Consider the following 13,314-nt stretch of genomic DNA (forward strand, 5'->3'; position numbering starts at 1 on the left):
GCCTGGGAACGCCTTGGGATTCCCCCAGAGGAGCTGGCCCAAGTGGCTGGGGAGAGGGAAGTCTGGGTCTCCCTGCTTAGGCTGCTGCCCCCGCGACCCGACCCCGGATAAGCGGAAGAGAATGGATGGATGGATGGATGGATGTTCCATGTAGTGATCCAACATGCAGCCTGTGGCACAAAAAGCACAGTACAGCACAGCATCTCTCTGTTTCTCAGAGTTCTCTGTTATTCATTGGCCTGGATGTGAGACGTGTGTTGGTGCTTTGTTTGCACTTTTTCATTTATGTTAATTTAATTTATTTGTAAATGTGACTTAAATTAGGATTCAATTTAGGTGCAAACAATTAGTATTTATTTTAATTGTATTTTTGTTTTAAGAAGTATTTTAAAAAGTGCCTTTTTGTAAAACTGTAGTTGTGTAAATATTTGACACAAATATCTTACAATATCAATAGTAAATAAATAGCCATATTTGCAACTTTCTGTCAACTTTAATTTTTTTTTTTACTAAATGACGGTCGGCCGGCGAACGGCCACCTACCACCAGGCTTAGCCTATAGTAAACATATCAAATGTTCAAACTCAGGAGTTATAATATTTTAAGTGAAAAAAAGGTCATTTTGATTTTTTTTTTCACCAACACTTCTCAAAGAAGTTGGGACAAGGGCAACAAAAGGCTGTAAAAGTGGTACAAGTAAGAAACAGCTCAAACAAAATGTTGCAACTAATTAGGTTAATTGATAACCGGTCAGTATGAGGACTAAGATTAAAAAGAAGATTTTAGAGAAGCTCAATCTCTTAGAAGTAAAGATGGGTAGAGGTTCACCAATATGTAAAATACTGTATAAAAATAGAGGAACATTTTCAGAATAATGTTACTCAAAAGAAAATTAGGAAGACGAAATATCTAATAAACTACAGTTCAAAACATTAAAATATTTTTAAAATTTGAAGAAATCTGTGCACAAAAGTCAAGGCTGTAAGTCAATAATACATGCCCATGATCTTCGGGCCATCAGGCAGCACTTCACAGTCCAGAAATGCCATCGTCTTCTCTGGGCCAAAGCTCATTTAAAAAAATTGAGGCAAAGCAGCAAACTGTTTTATAGTTATTATACAAATTGAAGTTTGAAATTTATTTTGGAAACCACAGATGTCATGCTCTCTGTACTGAAGAGGAGATGGACCATCCCGCCTTTAACCAGTTCACAATTCAAAAGCCTCTCTGATGATATGGAGGTGCATTACTTCCTATGGCCGCTTACACATCTGGAGAGGCACCACCAATGCAGAAAAGTATATACAGGTTTGAGAGCAACATGTGCTCCCATCCAGCAAATATCCAACAAAGAAAACCCAGTCTGAGGTTTAGTGGTGATTTAGGTTTAGAATCAGTCTAGGATCAGCTGGAATCCTACATCAGACAAGAACAAGAAAACATTCCCCTCCAAAAATTTCAACAAATGGTCTCTTTAGTTCTTAGACTTTTACAGACTGTTGTTAAAAGAAAAGGGGATGCTTCACAGTGGTAAGCATGACTGTGTCCCAACTTTTTGAAATGCACTGCTGCCGTCAGATTTAAACTTACTTTCATTTTTCCTTTAAAAAAAATGGTCAAATTTCTAAGTTTAAAAATTTGATGTTTAAAATTTTGCATTATGATTAAAATATGGGTTTGTTAGATTTATAAGTCATTGGATTTTGTTTTATTTACATTTTACACAATGTCATAACTTTTTCTAAATTGGGATTGTACAGTTAGCAAGCTACCAAAAGGATGACCTTTTGCTATCTCTTTTTTATATATTCATGGTTATATTTAAAATTTAAGGCTATGACAAAGAGGAATCTTGATGAGTGTAATTTCTCAGAATGATTGAGCTTTTCACAGATTTGAGACAAATCATGGCATGAGAATAATACATCAGTCCTGAGTGTTGTTTTCGCTTCACCTCTATTAATAAATTTATTAAAAGATTGCAAGCAAGAGTAAAATTACATTCGTAAAGTTGTACCACTTGAGTGCCTGTTTTCATGTTTACAGCAGATGAACCAATGATGAACCAGACTTCTTGAAAAAACTTTTTAGACTGACAGATTGGGTTTTTATTATAAGTTGAAAAGCCTATTAACTTGTTTATAGTTTTAGGAGCCTGTCCAGGGTGTACCCTGCCTCCTGTACAGTGACTGCCAGAGATAGGCACCAGCCACCCTTGACGGATGGATGGATGGATGGATGGATGGATGGATGGATGGATGGATGGATGGATGGATGGATGGATGGATGGATGGATGGATGGATGGATGGATGGATGGATGGATGGATGGATGGATGGATGGATGGATGGATGGATGGATGGATGGATGGATGATTTCAATCCAATTCAAAGTCAATGTTTAAAGAAAAGATAGGAGTGGAAAATGTTACCAACTTAAAAACCCACATTCAGCTAAAAAAAAAAAACCTCAAGGCCAAACTGTTAATATGTTTACACAACACTGCTCTTGTATACTAAACTTATATTAGTTCAAGTATTTGTTCACAAGTCCAAACAAATTTGCATGCATTGCAAACTACGATTAGCTCTGTCACTCTTCCAAATACAATTAACTGCACAAACATGTTCACAGACCAAATCTTGGTACAAGACTGGCATTAAAAAAATCTTGCCAAGTTTCCAGAGTAATTGTGTACAGGATTCCAATCGGCCGTTAACTGTCGGATCTACAGTATCCAACTTTTGAGGCCTTGTCACAAATCAAGATCAAGATTTGAGGTCTTACCACAAATCAAGATACACTGCACCCATTTAACCAGAGAGAAGAAATTACTGAAACCAAGTAGCAGCAGCTTGGCAGTTTCTTTATCTATATAGTGATATAAAATTAAAATAAAATGAACCACAGTGACAACCAATCTGCACCAGACAGAGGTGCTATGAACTTATGCCTAGAAATGTGTACGCTGGTGGAGCTGAGTTTTTTTGTGCGCTCCTGCAGTGCTGCAGTGCATGCAAGCTTCATCTCAGTCCTTTAACTCTGTACCACATGCATCATTCAACATGTCTATTATGTTGATGAGTAGTTTTTGAGATATAACTTTAGAACAAAAGTCCTCTCACTCAGAGTTTGGCCACCAACGAAGATTGTCTCTTTGTGTTTCATAACTCAGTGGACTAATTCCACATGTCTCTACACATTATAAACATTCAGATCATGATCTGTGGCTGATTCATGGCCCACCACTGACCACAGGCCCAGCACAGAGCAAGCCAAGCCCAAACATCCTGCCTCACCATCACATTTAGCTATGAGCCACATTTTGCTAATTTCAGCTATTCTAGTTTTGTAATTAGCTTTGTTTATTTTAAACTTTACTTACAGTTTTGCAAATTTAAGTTGTTTTTTTTTGTTGTTTTTTTTTTTTAGGTATGGTTTTGCTAATTTTAACTTTCAGCTATAATTTTGCTTATATTAGCTTTTAGCTAAAGTTTAGCTAATTTTAACTTTTAGTTACCGTTTTAATCATATTAGTTTCACTTGTGCTTGTACACCTTTAAATGTTCAGCTTCAGCTTCAACAAAATTCAGCGGTTATTTAGTAGTCAGCATTCAGGCTGCAGGCTGAGGTGAAAGTCGACCACAGAGGGCCGCTGTCGAAAAACTTCAGAACATCCTGAGTTCTGACCCTAACTCAGCACAATGTGCGTGACAAGTGGGACTTCCACTCTCACACCTCTAAAAGCACCCATCAGCGTTCTCCTGTGTTTTGTGGGAAAAGAACCGCCAGCAGACAACACAATGAGCTCCTCAGTCCAAGACAGGCTGGGTGGCTTGTTTAAGCACTCTGGCAGAGATAACCAAGGCAAACACAAATACAGAATTTCAAAGGAAATTAAAGCATCATGGGAAACCAAACAAAGCAGAGCTTTTTGTTCTGTGTTGTTTCACTTCCTGGATGGATTTTTGCTTTTGCTTGGAAAAATCTGTGCCAAAAACGGGCCAGCAACTCTCAAGAAGGTTCAAACAATATTGTTAAAAAAAAACCTTCAGCAATCAAGGAGTTTTACATTATATGCTACAAACGACCGCCAAAAAACACTGTCACCACTGACGCCAGCAAGTGACTCACTGATAGCTGATGCCGTAAACTATCATTTGAACACCACAAGAGGGCGATCAGTCAAAGTTGTGGAAAAGTCTGAAGTGATTTTTTTTCTTTTTCTCTGAAAGGGTTTGTGTTGCTGTGGTCTGACCTCACTCCAGTCTGTGTGACCAGCTGGTGGTGGAAAAGGCATCCACGAGAAACACACCCGTGGAAAAATCATGACTCCAGAGCTGCAGATGCTAATTTGACTCTTTTAAAAACATAACAATACTCGTAAACTTTCAGTATTTACCCCTCAGACGGTGACAAGAGGAAACACTTGATATGCGTCAAGCATTCTTAAGGCTGATTACCATTTGCCTTTGGGATTTATACTTGGTTCACAGATTTAACTTATTTAGCAGTAGTGGTAGTGCTTCCAGGGATTGTGTCCTGAAAGTTTCATTAAAATCCATCCAGTGGTTCATGAAATATTTTGCTAAAAGAGAGACAAAGTTGACTCCAAATAGTGAATGGCAAAATTTTAATTACATGTTCCACAATCAGTTAGCGCTCAGGTTATAGGTTAGGTAATTACTCTAAATTTTAGCTCAATATTTGTAAAACTGACTTAATTCTAGACATGTTTTGTTTGCCAAGATAATGATGGAAAATGTACATCCAATGATTAATGAAGGGCTTCTTTAAAAGCCATTCAGTGTTTCATAAAATGTTTTGCTGATTGTACTGACAAACAAGCACACACACACACAGAGACATGTTGAATAAAAACCACATCTGCCACAGAGGTGAAAGGGCATAGGTATAGCAATTTTGTTCTGTAAATAAGTTTTCACAGCAGTGACAGTGTGATACTGCAGCTTAAAAAAATTGTGTTTAAATGCAGTTAATCTGTGTTAGACTCACCTCTATGGGCCGGTGTGGGGCTGTGGACAAATCTGCCTGGAGAGAAAGACAGAAACAAGGAGGATTAAAAACGCCAGCAGAAAAAAACTAATATCTTATCTCGGTTTCTCTGACAGGCAAGTGTGGGTGAAAATAATATCTTCCACAATCCTTAGGGGGGCTGTCAGCAGGTGTGTGTGTGTGTGTGAGAGAGAGGGGGGGGNGGTTCTGCAATCCTCTGCAACAAGCAAGTCTAACAAACCCAGAATCTGAGCCTTAGCTTTACTTTTAGCTGGTTCTTTAGTTAGAAGCACAAAACTAAAAAGAAAACATTCCAGTTAAAGCAGCATTTTTGAAACCAGGCTGTATCAGTGCATTGGTCTGCTTTCCTCTTCCCTCTCAAGTTCTGCAGCTAAGGCTGGACTTTCCAAAGAGACATTAGCCCAGGCCCCCGGGGCTAACGTAACAGAATGCTATCATGGATCCAAAAATAGCATTCTGTTTTTAATGATTCCTATGAGCTACAAGCCCACATCATTGGAAAGAGTTTTAATGTGTTGACACATTTGTTTTTACAGTTTAAAGTCAATGCAGCACCAAAGTTTTACTACTTCTCTGTCATTCTGAGCCATAATGATTTGTAAATATTGCTTTGTAGAAGACTGAAGCAGAGTTGTGTTATGTAATTATTCTACATTTTCACCTTAATCTTGTGGTATACTCAACAAAAGCTGAATGTGGATGAATATTCTATATGATAGCCTATTATTTTTATATAGTCTGGTAGTTGTTTTGTTTCAGATCTTTTTAACCAAAACTTTGCAGCTTAAACTGACTTTGCTCTGTGTAATCTCCCACATTAGGAAAACGTTTTTGTACTTGCTTGTGCTTTATAAAAAGATTATTTTATTTGGCTCACTGATATTCTGTCACTTGATCATTTCTTTTTTATTGTCATGACACTTTAAAAATGTTGTTCCATATAAGCATACTGTGTTTTTTAGTTTAAGTAGAATAATCATTTAGATCCACTTGTATTTAGTCCAGCAATGGCTAACTGATAATGTAGAGGACAGTTTTATCAGAATTTTAACATTTCTTACATTAGATATTAAATTAAAAAGGTAAGAGCAGCTCTGTATGGCTAAAACCCATAAAACCCTCGAAGTTAATGAGCACATAATCAGAACTGTAAATTTTATGTTTAAAAAGACAATGCAAGGCCCCAAAAGTATCTCTAGCACAGAGGCCCACACCCTCTTAATCCTGTCCTGTCTGAAGCTGTCCAGAGCAGATAGTAGCCCGGTTAAGAACTCCAATGCACATTGTAGATTTGTTAACTCATACAAAGTGGGCCAACTTTTGTGAGATCATTGGTGTCAATGGAAAATCTTTAATTCTGATGTAGAAACAATTAAACATGCCTCCTTTTAGTTCTCTGTCATCTCTGTGGTCTTCCTCTTCCCATCTCCACGTCCCCATCACAATGGAATAAGTTTCTACCAGACATATTTGCCATCATGCAAAGGCAGGTATTTGGGAGAGAACAGGGCAGGAGGCAGAGACGTTCTCCCAGTGAAGGAAGGCAGAAAATCCTGACAGAGCAGGCATGTGCTTGGCTTGTTCAAACATGACAATTGTTCAACAGCAAAGCCACCTTGGAGTAACAATAACAACCCTGACAGAACTTAAATCAGACTACATCACAGGCAGCCTAGAAGAAGGCAAACATGAGCAGCGGAGAAACCATGGGAAGGATCTGCAGAGGAGCAGAAGTGCTTGAACTTTGCCAGACCTCCTCTCTGGCTCTGAAAAACAGCTCTGCTTATGTTCTAAAGTTTACAACTTATGACTCATACAAATTGCAAATAGAAGCCACAAATGGCATGTAAACACGAGACGCTGCAGACTCAAGTGAAAACATCTGCAGTTTGCAAACAATAAGGCATCTGGCGCGGCGGAGCCCCTGCAGGGTCTCTGCGTAAAAAGGTGCTTTGATTTGGCCTCTGCTTCTGGAGAGAGATTTGTGATCAGTGGAAAGTGCCACCAGAGTGTCGCTGTGTTTGTGCTGTGTTTGAAGCGCCTTCAAAGAGCACACGGAAGCCTGGCGTACAAACCTGCAGAACTGCCTGCGCTTTCATGCTTCTCCTCTTCCTCCACATGAGCAGACTGCCTCGCGCCTGAGCGCTACAGTTCTATAGTTTGAAGAAGGAAGAACTTATCTGACCTTTTACGACACTGTAAAACTGCGCAAATCCTTGTCGGACTTTCTGAACTCGCGCACAGCTCGGAAATGTTGGCCGTGTTTGTTTTGTAGGTCGGGTGAATGTTTACACACAAGGCAGAGATTACACAAAACTTCCTCCAGTTGAAGGACTGCGACGCAGCCTGAGACGAACCAGAGTCCGGGCGCAGGCTGTACCTACCTCTTGCAGATAACCCGTCAGGTGCAATAAGATCGCCACGCTGGAGGCCACTTGAAGCAATCCCATAACAGCTAGGGTCCCGATTAGCAGTGAGCGGTAAGTGGGCTCCGAGCTCTGCACCGGCGGGTGGAAGCGGTGCTGGCCCGCCTCCATGTCTGCGGTGCTCCGCAGGTAGGTTCTGTACTCGTTCTGCGTAGCTGCCATGGCGCGCGTTAGTCCGTCTGTGTGTCCTGCCGTTCAACCCCAGGCCCAGGTCCCAGACTCAATGCAAGAGAGGAAACGGAGTCCGCGGAGTCCCACTCTTTGATCGGAGGTGGGTGGGCTGAAGGAGAGCTCAGCCAATCACAGGGGAGCATGTGAATCTCTTTAAAACCTCCGGGAGCCTTCGCAGAAACCTTCCTTAGGCGGCGCACGCCCCCCTCTGTGCGTCCACGCTTGTGAGCTGAAGCAGCAGGGAGTAGTGAATAGATTAAAAGCAAAAACTGCTTACACATGCAACTGAACCCCCAAAAAGATCAAATAAAAAATAAACACGTGACACTCTGAACAGCTCAGTATAATAATGAGTCCGAGTCGCAAAATTGTGTCGGACACCCAATGACTGAAAAGCAGTTTAGTCATTGAATAAATAAATGTTCACATATGTTTAGATGAATAAATATGATCATAAAATGCATTCAGAAATTAACAAGATTTTTATTGCCTTTATGTTACATAGAAAAGCCCATTCAACTTTCATACTAAGTCATAATTTGTCAGGTGGGGAGGAAAGTGAGGGAAATCCAATGTGCAGACTCATGATGTGAGCTTAAAGAAAACCTATTTATTATAAATTTATTATAAATCCCTGCAACCATGGGAGACACAGAGAGCGCTGCATCTACCAGGGAATCTTCCGGCAGCCAATGATTGGACTCACGGAGAAGGTGGCATGGTCTCCCCAAACCCCCTCTAGGATTTCATCCATCCCCAGGGAAGACTCCAACCCAGGGTGGCAAGCAGACTCCATCAGGAGGACACGGGCGGCCCAGTAATGCTTCATCACATCCATGGAGGTGGCCTCCACATTGCAGTAATTTCTCACCGCGATGTGGAGCCTGGAAAAATCCTCAGGAGAGAGGTCGGAAAAACAAGGAATGTCAGCTGGGTCCTGGTATGACTGGTCCATTCTATCAGGTGGGGGGGAGTGAGGCAAACCCAATGTACAGACTCTTGGCTGGGCTTAAAGAAAACCTAATTTATTATAAATAAAAGGAAACCAAAAATAATAGCAGCAAACATAAAACTAAAACCAAAACATAACAAAATCCAAACTGTAGCACAATTGAGAGGCAAGACATGAGGAGAACCAGACAGCGTATGAAGCGACAACGCACCAGGGAATAAGTGGAGAAGATGACCAGGTTTTAAAGACAGAGGGTAATTAGGGGACGTGGGCACAGGTGAGTGATTGTAAAACTTGGGACAGGCGTGGCAGGCAAACAAGAGTCAGTTGTGTGATGCTAAATGATAATTTGAGATGCTATTTCATCTAAATCATAGTTATGAGATATATCTCATAATTATGATTTAGAGGATCCCTTTGTAATCAGTGTGAAAAAATGGGCTTCCGCACAAAGAACAGTTTTGTCTAGGTACTTTTTTTTCTAAAAACATTTTGTTTGGAACTTTAAATATGCTTTGCATTTTCAAATATCAAATTGAGGTTTTTTAATTTGAAGAACTTTTTTTTATTATACTATATCTGTACTGAATTTTGAGGGGACAGCTAAGGTACAGTCAAATCTACTGATTTGAAATGAAAAGAAAATTAAACATTAATTATCATGTTTGCCAGGTAGACTGGTTGCAGAAATGCACCAAATGTATTGCTGTATTTCTGCACAACATTTTTTTTTTTTAACTATGGCACTTGATTCCGCTTTCGGGTCACGTGCTCAAGTGACTTACAGCATACGCTTATTCTCCATCCATCCATCCATCTTCATCCACCTATCCGGGGTCGGGTCGTAGGGGCAGCAGCCTAAGCAGGGAGACCCAGACTTCCCTCTCCCCAGCCACTTGGGCCAGCTCCTCCGGGGGAATCCCAAGGCGTTCCCAGGCCAACCGAGAAACATAGTCCCTCCAGCGTGTCCTGGGTCTTCCCCTGGGCCTCCTCCCGGTGGGACGTGCCCAGAACACCTCACCAGGGAGACGTCCAGGAGGCTTCCTCACCAGATGCCCGAGCCACCTCAACTGGCTCCTCTCGACGTGGAGGAGCAGCGGCTCTACTCTGAGTCCCTCCCGGATGACCGAGCTTCTCACCCTATCACTAAGGGAGAGCCCAGACACCCTGCGGAGGAAACTCATTTCAGCCGCTTGTATTCGCGATCTTGTTCTTTCACTATCCAAAGCTCGTGACCAAAGATGAGGGTAGGAATGTAGATCGACCGGTAAATCGAGAGCTTCGCTTTTTGGCTCAGCTCTCTCTTCACCATGACAGACCAGTACAGCGCCCGCTTCACTGCAGACGCTGCACCAATCCGCCTGTCGATCTCCCCTTACATTTTTCCCTCATTCGTGAACAAGACCCCGAGATACTTAAACTCCTCCGCTTGGGGCAGGACATCTTCCCCGACCCGGAGAAAGCACTCTACCCTTTTCTGGCTCAAGACCATGGCCTTGGACTTGGAGGCACTGATCCTCATCCCGGCTGCTTCACACTCGGCTGTGAACTGATCCAGCGAAAGCTTTAGATCACGGCCTGATGAAGCCAATAGGACCACATCATCTGCAAAAAGCAGAGACGCGATCCTAAGAACACCAAAACGGATCCACTCAACACTTTGGCTGCGCCTAGAAATTCTGTCCATAAATGTTATGAACAAATCAAGGGCAACCTTGGCGGAGTCCAACTCTCACTGGAAACGAATCCGACTTACTGCCGGCAATGTGGACCAAGCTCTGACACCGGTCATATAGGGACCTAACAGCCCATATCAAAGGGCCTGGTACCCCATACTCTATAAAAGAGAAGTCTCTATAAAAGAGAAAAGATAAATAAAAGGGTATCAGGTGACAACAGATTTAGAATTTCAGTGTTACAGCAAAAAAGAAAAACCAATGCAAAGACCCAACATTGTGTTTTAGTGACTCGTGTCTCCACCCACAAATGCCCTTGATTGCTGCCTCCAGTAACAGATTGTAAGCTTTCTTTCTTCTTCTGTCAAAGATTCTTTCACAATCTACCACACTTGAATGGACAGAATAATGTAAAAGTTGCTGTTGTGGATGTCCTTGATGTCATTTGCTTTCTCCCTTAGGGAGTTTTTTTTTTCCAAGTTATTCAAAATAAACATGTTTATTTTTCTCTGTTTAGACAACCCGAAAGTAAGAAAATCTTTTTGTTTTATTTTATTTTGCTGAAACTGACTCTGGGATGTGGAACAGCTCAAGCATTTCAAACCTAATAAACAAAGACACATTGAACCAGTCGATCTGGTAGTGTGGCAGCAAGATAAATCAGTGGATATTGAGGGAGATCTTATTTTAGGTTAAAAAGACTCTACTGCTGTTTTGTTTGGCACATATTTAGTTTCATTCACAACAGTATTATTATTTATTTTCATATTTAGTTATTACACAATGTTTGGGTAAGGATGGCCATAGTTTGACATAAGCATTAGTATTGGTCAGATTCGTCCTTACAAGACAGAGTTATGCGACAAGAAGTGACAGAAAATTAGAAATATGAAAGGACTGTGGAAAATATGTGGTATGATTCTGCTGCACCCAAGCTGTCAACCATCTCCATCATCATTTGCTTCTCTCTTATAAGCATTTGTGGCCAAAAAAGTGTCAAATGTGTACATTTTCATTTATGTGTAAGCACCAGCATTGTGACACAGAATAATAACTTCAAGATGTTAAATGCATTTTTTTCTGTCTTTCACTACTTTACAAAACATCATCCTGATGCAGGAACTAAGGGTGGATCATCATCAGTGGCGTGGCCTGAGGACGTCAGGTGTTTGTCGTCTTCCCACCATCGTACATCCTCAGCCCAGCAAACTGACCAAGACCTCCAGCAGCAATCCATTGATCTGCTATTTTGAGGCTTCCTCAGCTCCATCAGTGAAGGAACCTATCCCTCTCATTTTTTTTGTCCTGTGATTCCAGGTGCAGTGAAATGGTTGGCCTGCAAGGCCCCCACACCCATATGTCAAGACCTGACTTTCCAGCCTCCGCTCTTACAGTTGTTCATCAGCGTATCATAGTTTGTACTTTTTTGCTCGCAGGCCTTCTCCATCTTCTTTTCCCACAACACTGTGAGCTCAAGCCTCAGTTTGAGGTTCGACCTCAGGTTGTGGCAGGAAGGGCATCCGGGCGTAAAACAGTTGCCGAATCGTTTGTGCAAGTTTGCTCACTGTGGCAACCCCGGAAGACGAGAGCTGCCGAAAGAACTTACCTAGTTTTATTTTTGTTTTAAAACCTTAAAGTCAAAATTAATTTTCCTACTTATTCAGTGTAGACATTATGATAAAGACTTCTCTGTGATTTACAAATTCAGCTTGAACTGTTCAGATCTGATAATAATAAGGGTGAATAGATTAAATAATCTAATAATTGAGTTCCTGAGGTATAATCAATTTGTTGTTTAATCAATCTGACCTGGTGCCCTGCCTTATATATATATATATATATATATATATATATAATATGTGGTAAGTTGAAGAAGGGTTATTACCCTTCCTTATTCTGATCTGTCTGCTACACAAACAAATGTCTGGGTGCAGGCCTGACAGATTTATCGATAGAGGGATGTCTCCAAAACTGAGTCCACAAAAGTCAGTCCGACTTCTAACCTCTTGGTATAAAATACAGTGAGAGAGACGTTAGTGAAAGCTTGTCATTCACCCCACAGCAATAAATGAACAAGAGTTTATTCTGAAATAACATGGTGAGAAGTTTTCATAAATCTTACACTGTCTGTGTCATGCTCGGAATTCAAAGTTATACATAACTGTAATTAAAGGGGACAAAGTGGTAATAATAATAATTTTTGCTCTCCTTTTTTTTTCGTGTGTTCACAGTTTAAAGTTTTCAGAACTTTACGGAATAGGTGCTCAAATTATTTTAGGAAAAAAGACAAAACACGTTTTGTTTTAAGAATCACTGTGTTGTGTGTGTGAGAAGTCCCAGGACTTCAGTTTATTTTGAAACTTTTACTCTGTTAGAGAAAAACTTAAGAAAGCTTCCTCCCCTGTATTAAACACTCACTGAGAGTTGTGCTAACCCTGTACTTTTCCGCATTTTCCTCTTTTTTTTTTCTTTTTTTTTAGAAAACCTGATGAAAAATCTGTGATTTGAGTCCTATGGAGGGAAAGACTGGCTCTGATACTCAAGGAAAAGGTCAGCTGACCTCAGGAATCTTTCTCTCACCACCAATGACCTGCCCAGTGACCCCACCCCTCTGCTGCTGCACAACTGCTGAGGTGCTTTATGGTGAAACTTCATCCTGCATTCCTGACTTTTCTTTGACATCAGCTTCCTGTCTAGGCCAGAACAGGCAGAAGATATGCAACACAACTCTAAAGAAAATAAATAAATATATGAAAGATGAACAGGTGGTCTCTCAGCAATGAGAGACTGGGACATTTGTTTGCCCTGATAACAATAAGAGGTTAAAGTTGTTTTTGGGGTTTATTTTTTTTTAATAAACAGCAGAGAACCGTATCTGAGTCAGGTCAGTATTCTCGAGGTGGCATGGCATCCTTGGGCATCCTTGGGTCAAGGACAGCAGATGTACCATTGGACCAGTAACTGGTAGAAAATGCTGATTGTGGTGAAGAGGTCATCGGATTAAAAGGTGCACATTGCGACCTCTGACCTTGGGACTGACCAGTGTTTTCTTT

The 13,314-nt window shown here is 40.9% G+C and overlaps 1 protein-coding gene across 1 annotated transcript in view; it reads right to left on the reverse strand.

Moving 5' to 3' along the window:
• The window catches only part of tnfsf11 (TNF superfamily member 11), a 17,117-nt gene extending 9,396 nt beyond the window's left edge, over positions 1-7,721 (reverse strand). The window contains exons 1-2 of the mRNA XM_017431795.3: positions 7,421-7,721; positions 5,016-5,051 (exon numbers count right to left, since the gene is read on the reverse strand). Coding sequence (XP_017287284.1) covers positions 5,016-5,051; positions 7,421-7,624 — 240 coding nt within the window. The 5' untranslated portion in view covers positions 7,625-7,721. The remainder of the gene's footprint in view (positions 1-5,015; positions 5,052-7,420) is intronic.
• Between the last annotated feature and the right edge of the window lie 5,593 nt (positions 7,722-13,314).

Source organism: Kryptolebias marmoratus, linkage group LG6 (assembly GCF_001649575.2).
Source record: "Kryptolebias marmoratus isolate JLee-2015 linkage group LG6, ASM164957v2, whole genome shotgun sequence".
Taxonomy (NCBI): domain Eukaryota; kingdom Metazoa; phylum Chordata; class Actinopteri; order Cyprinodontiformes; family Rivulidae; genus Kryptolebias; species Kryptolebias marmoratus.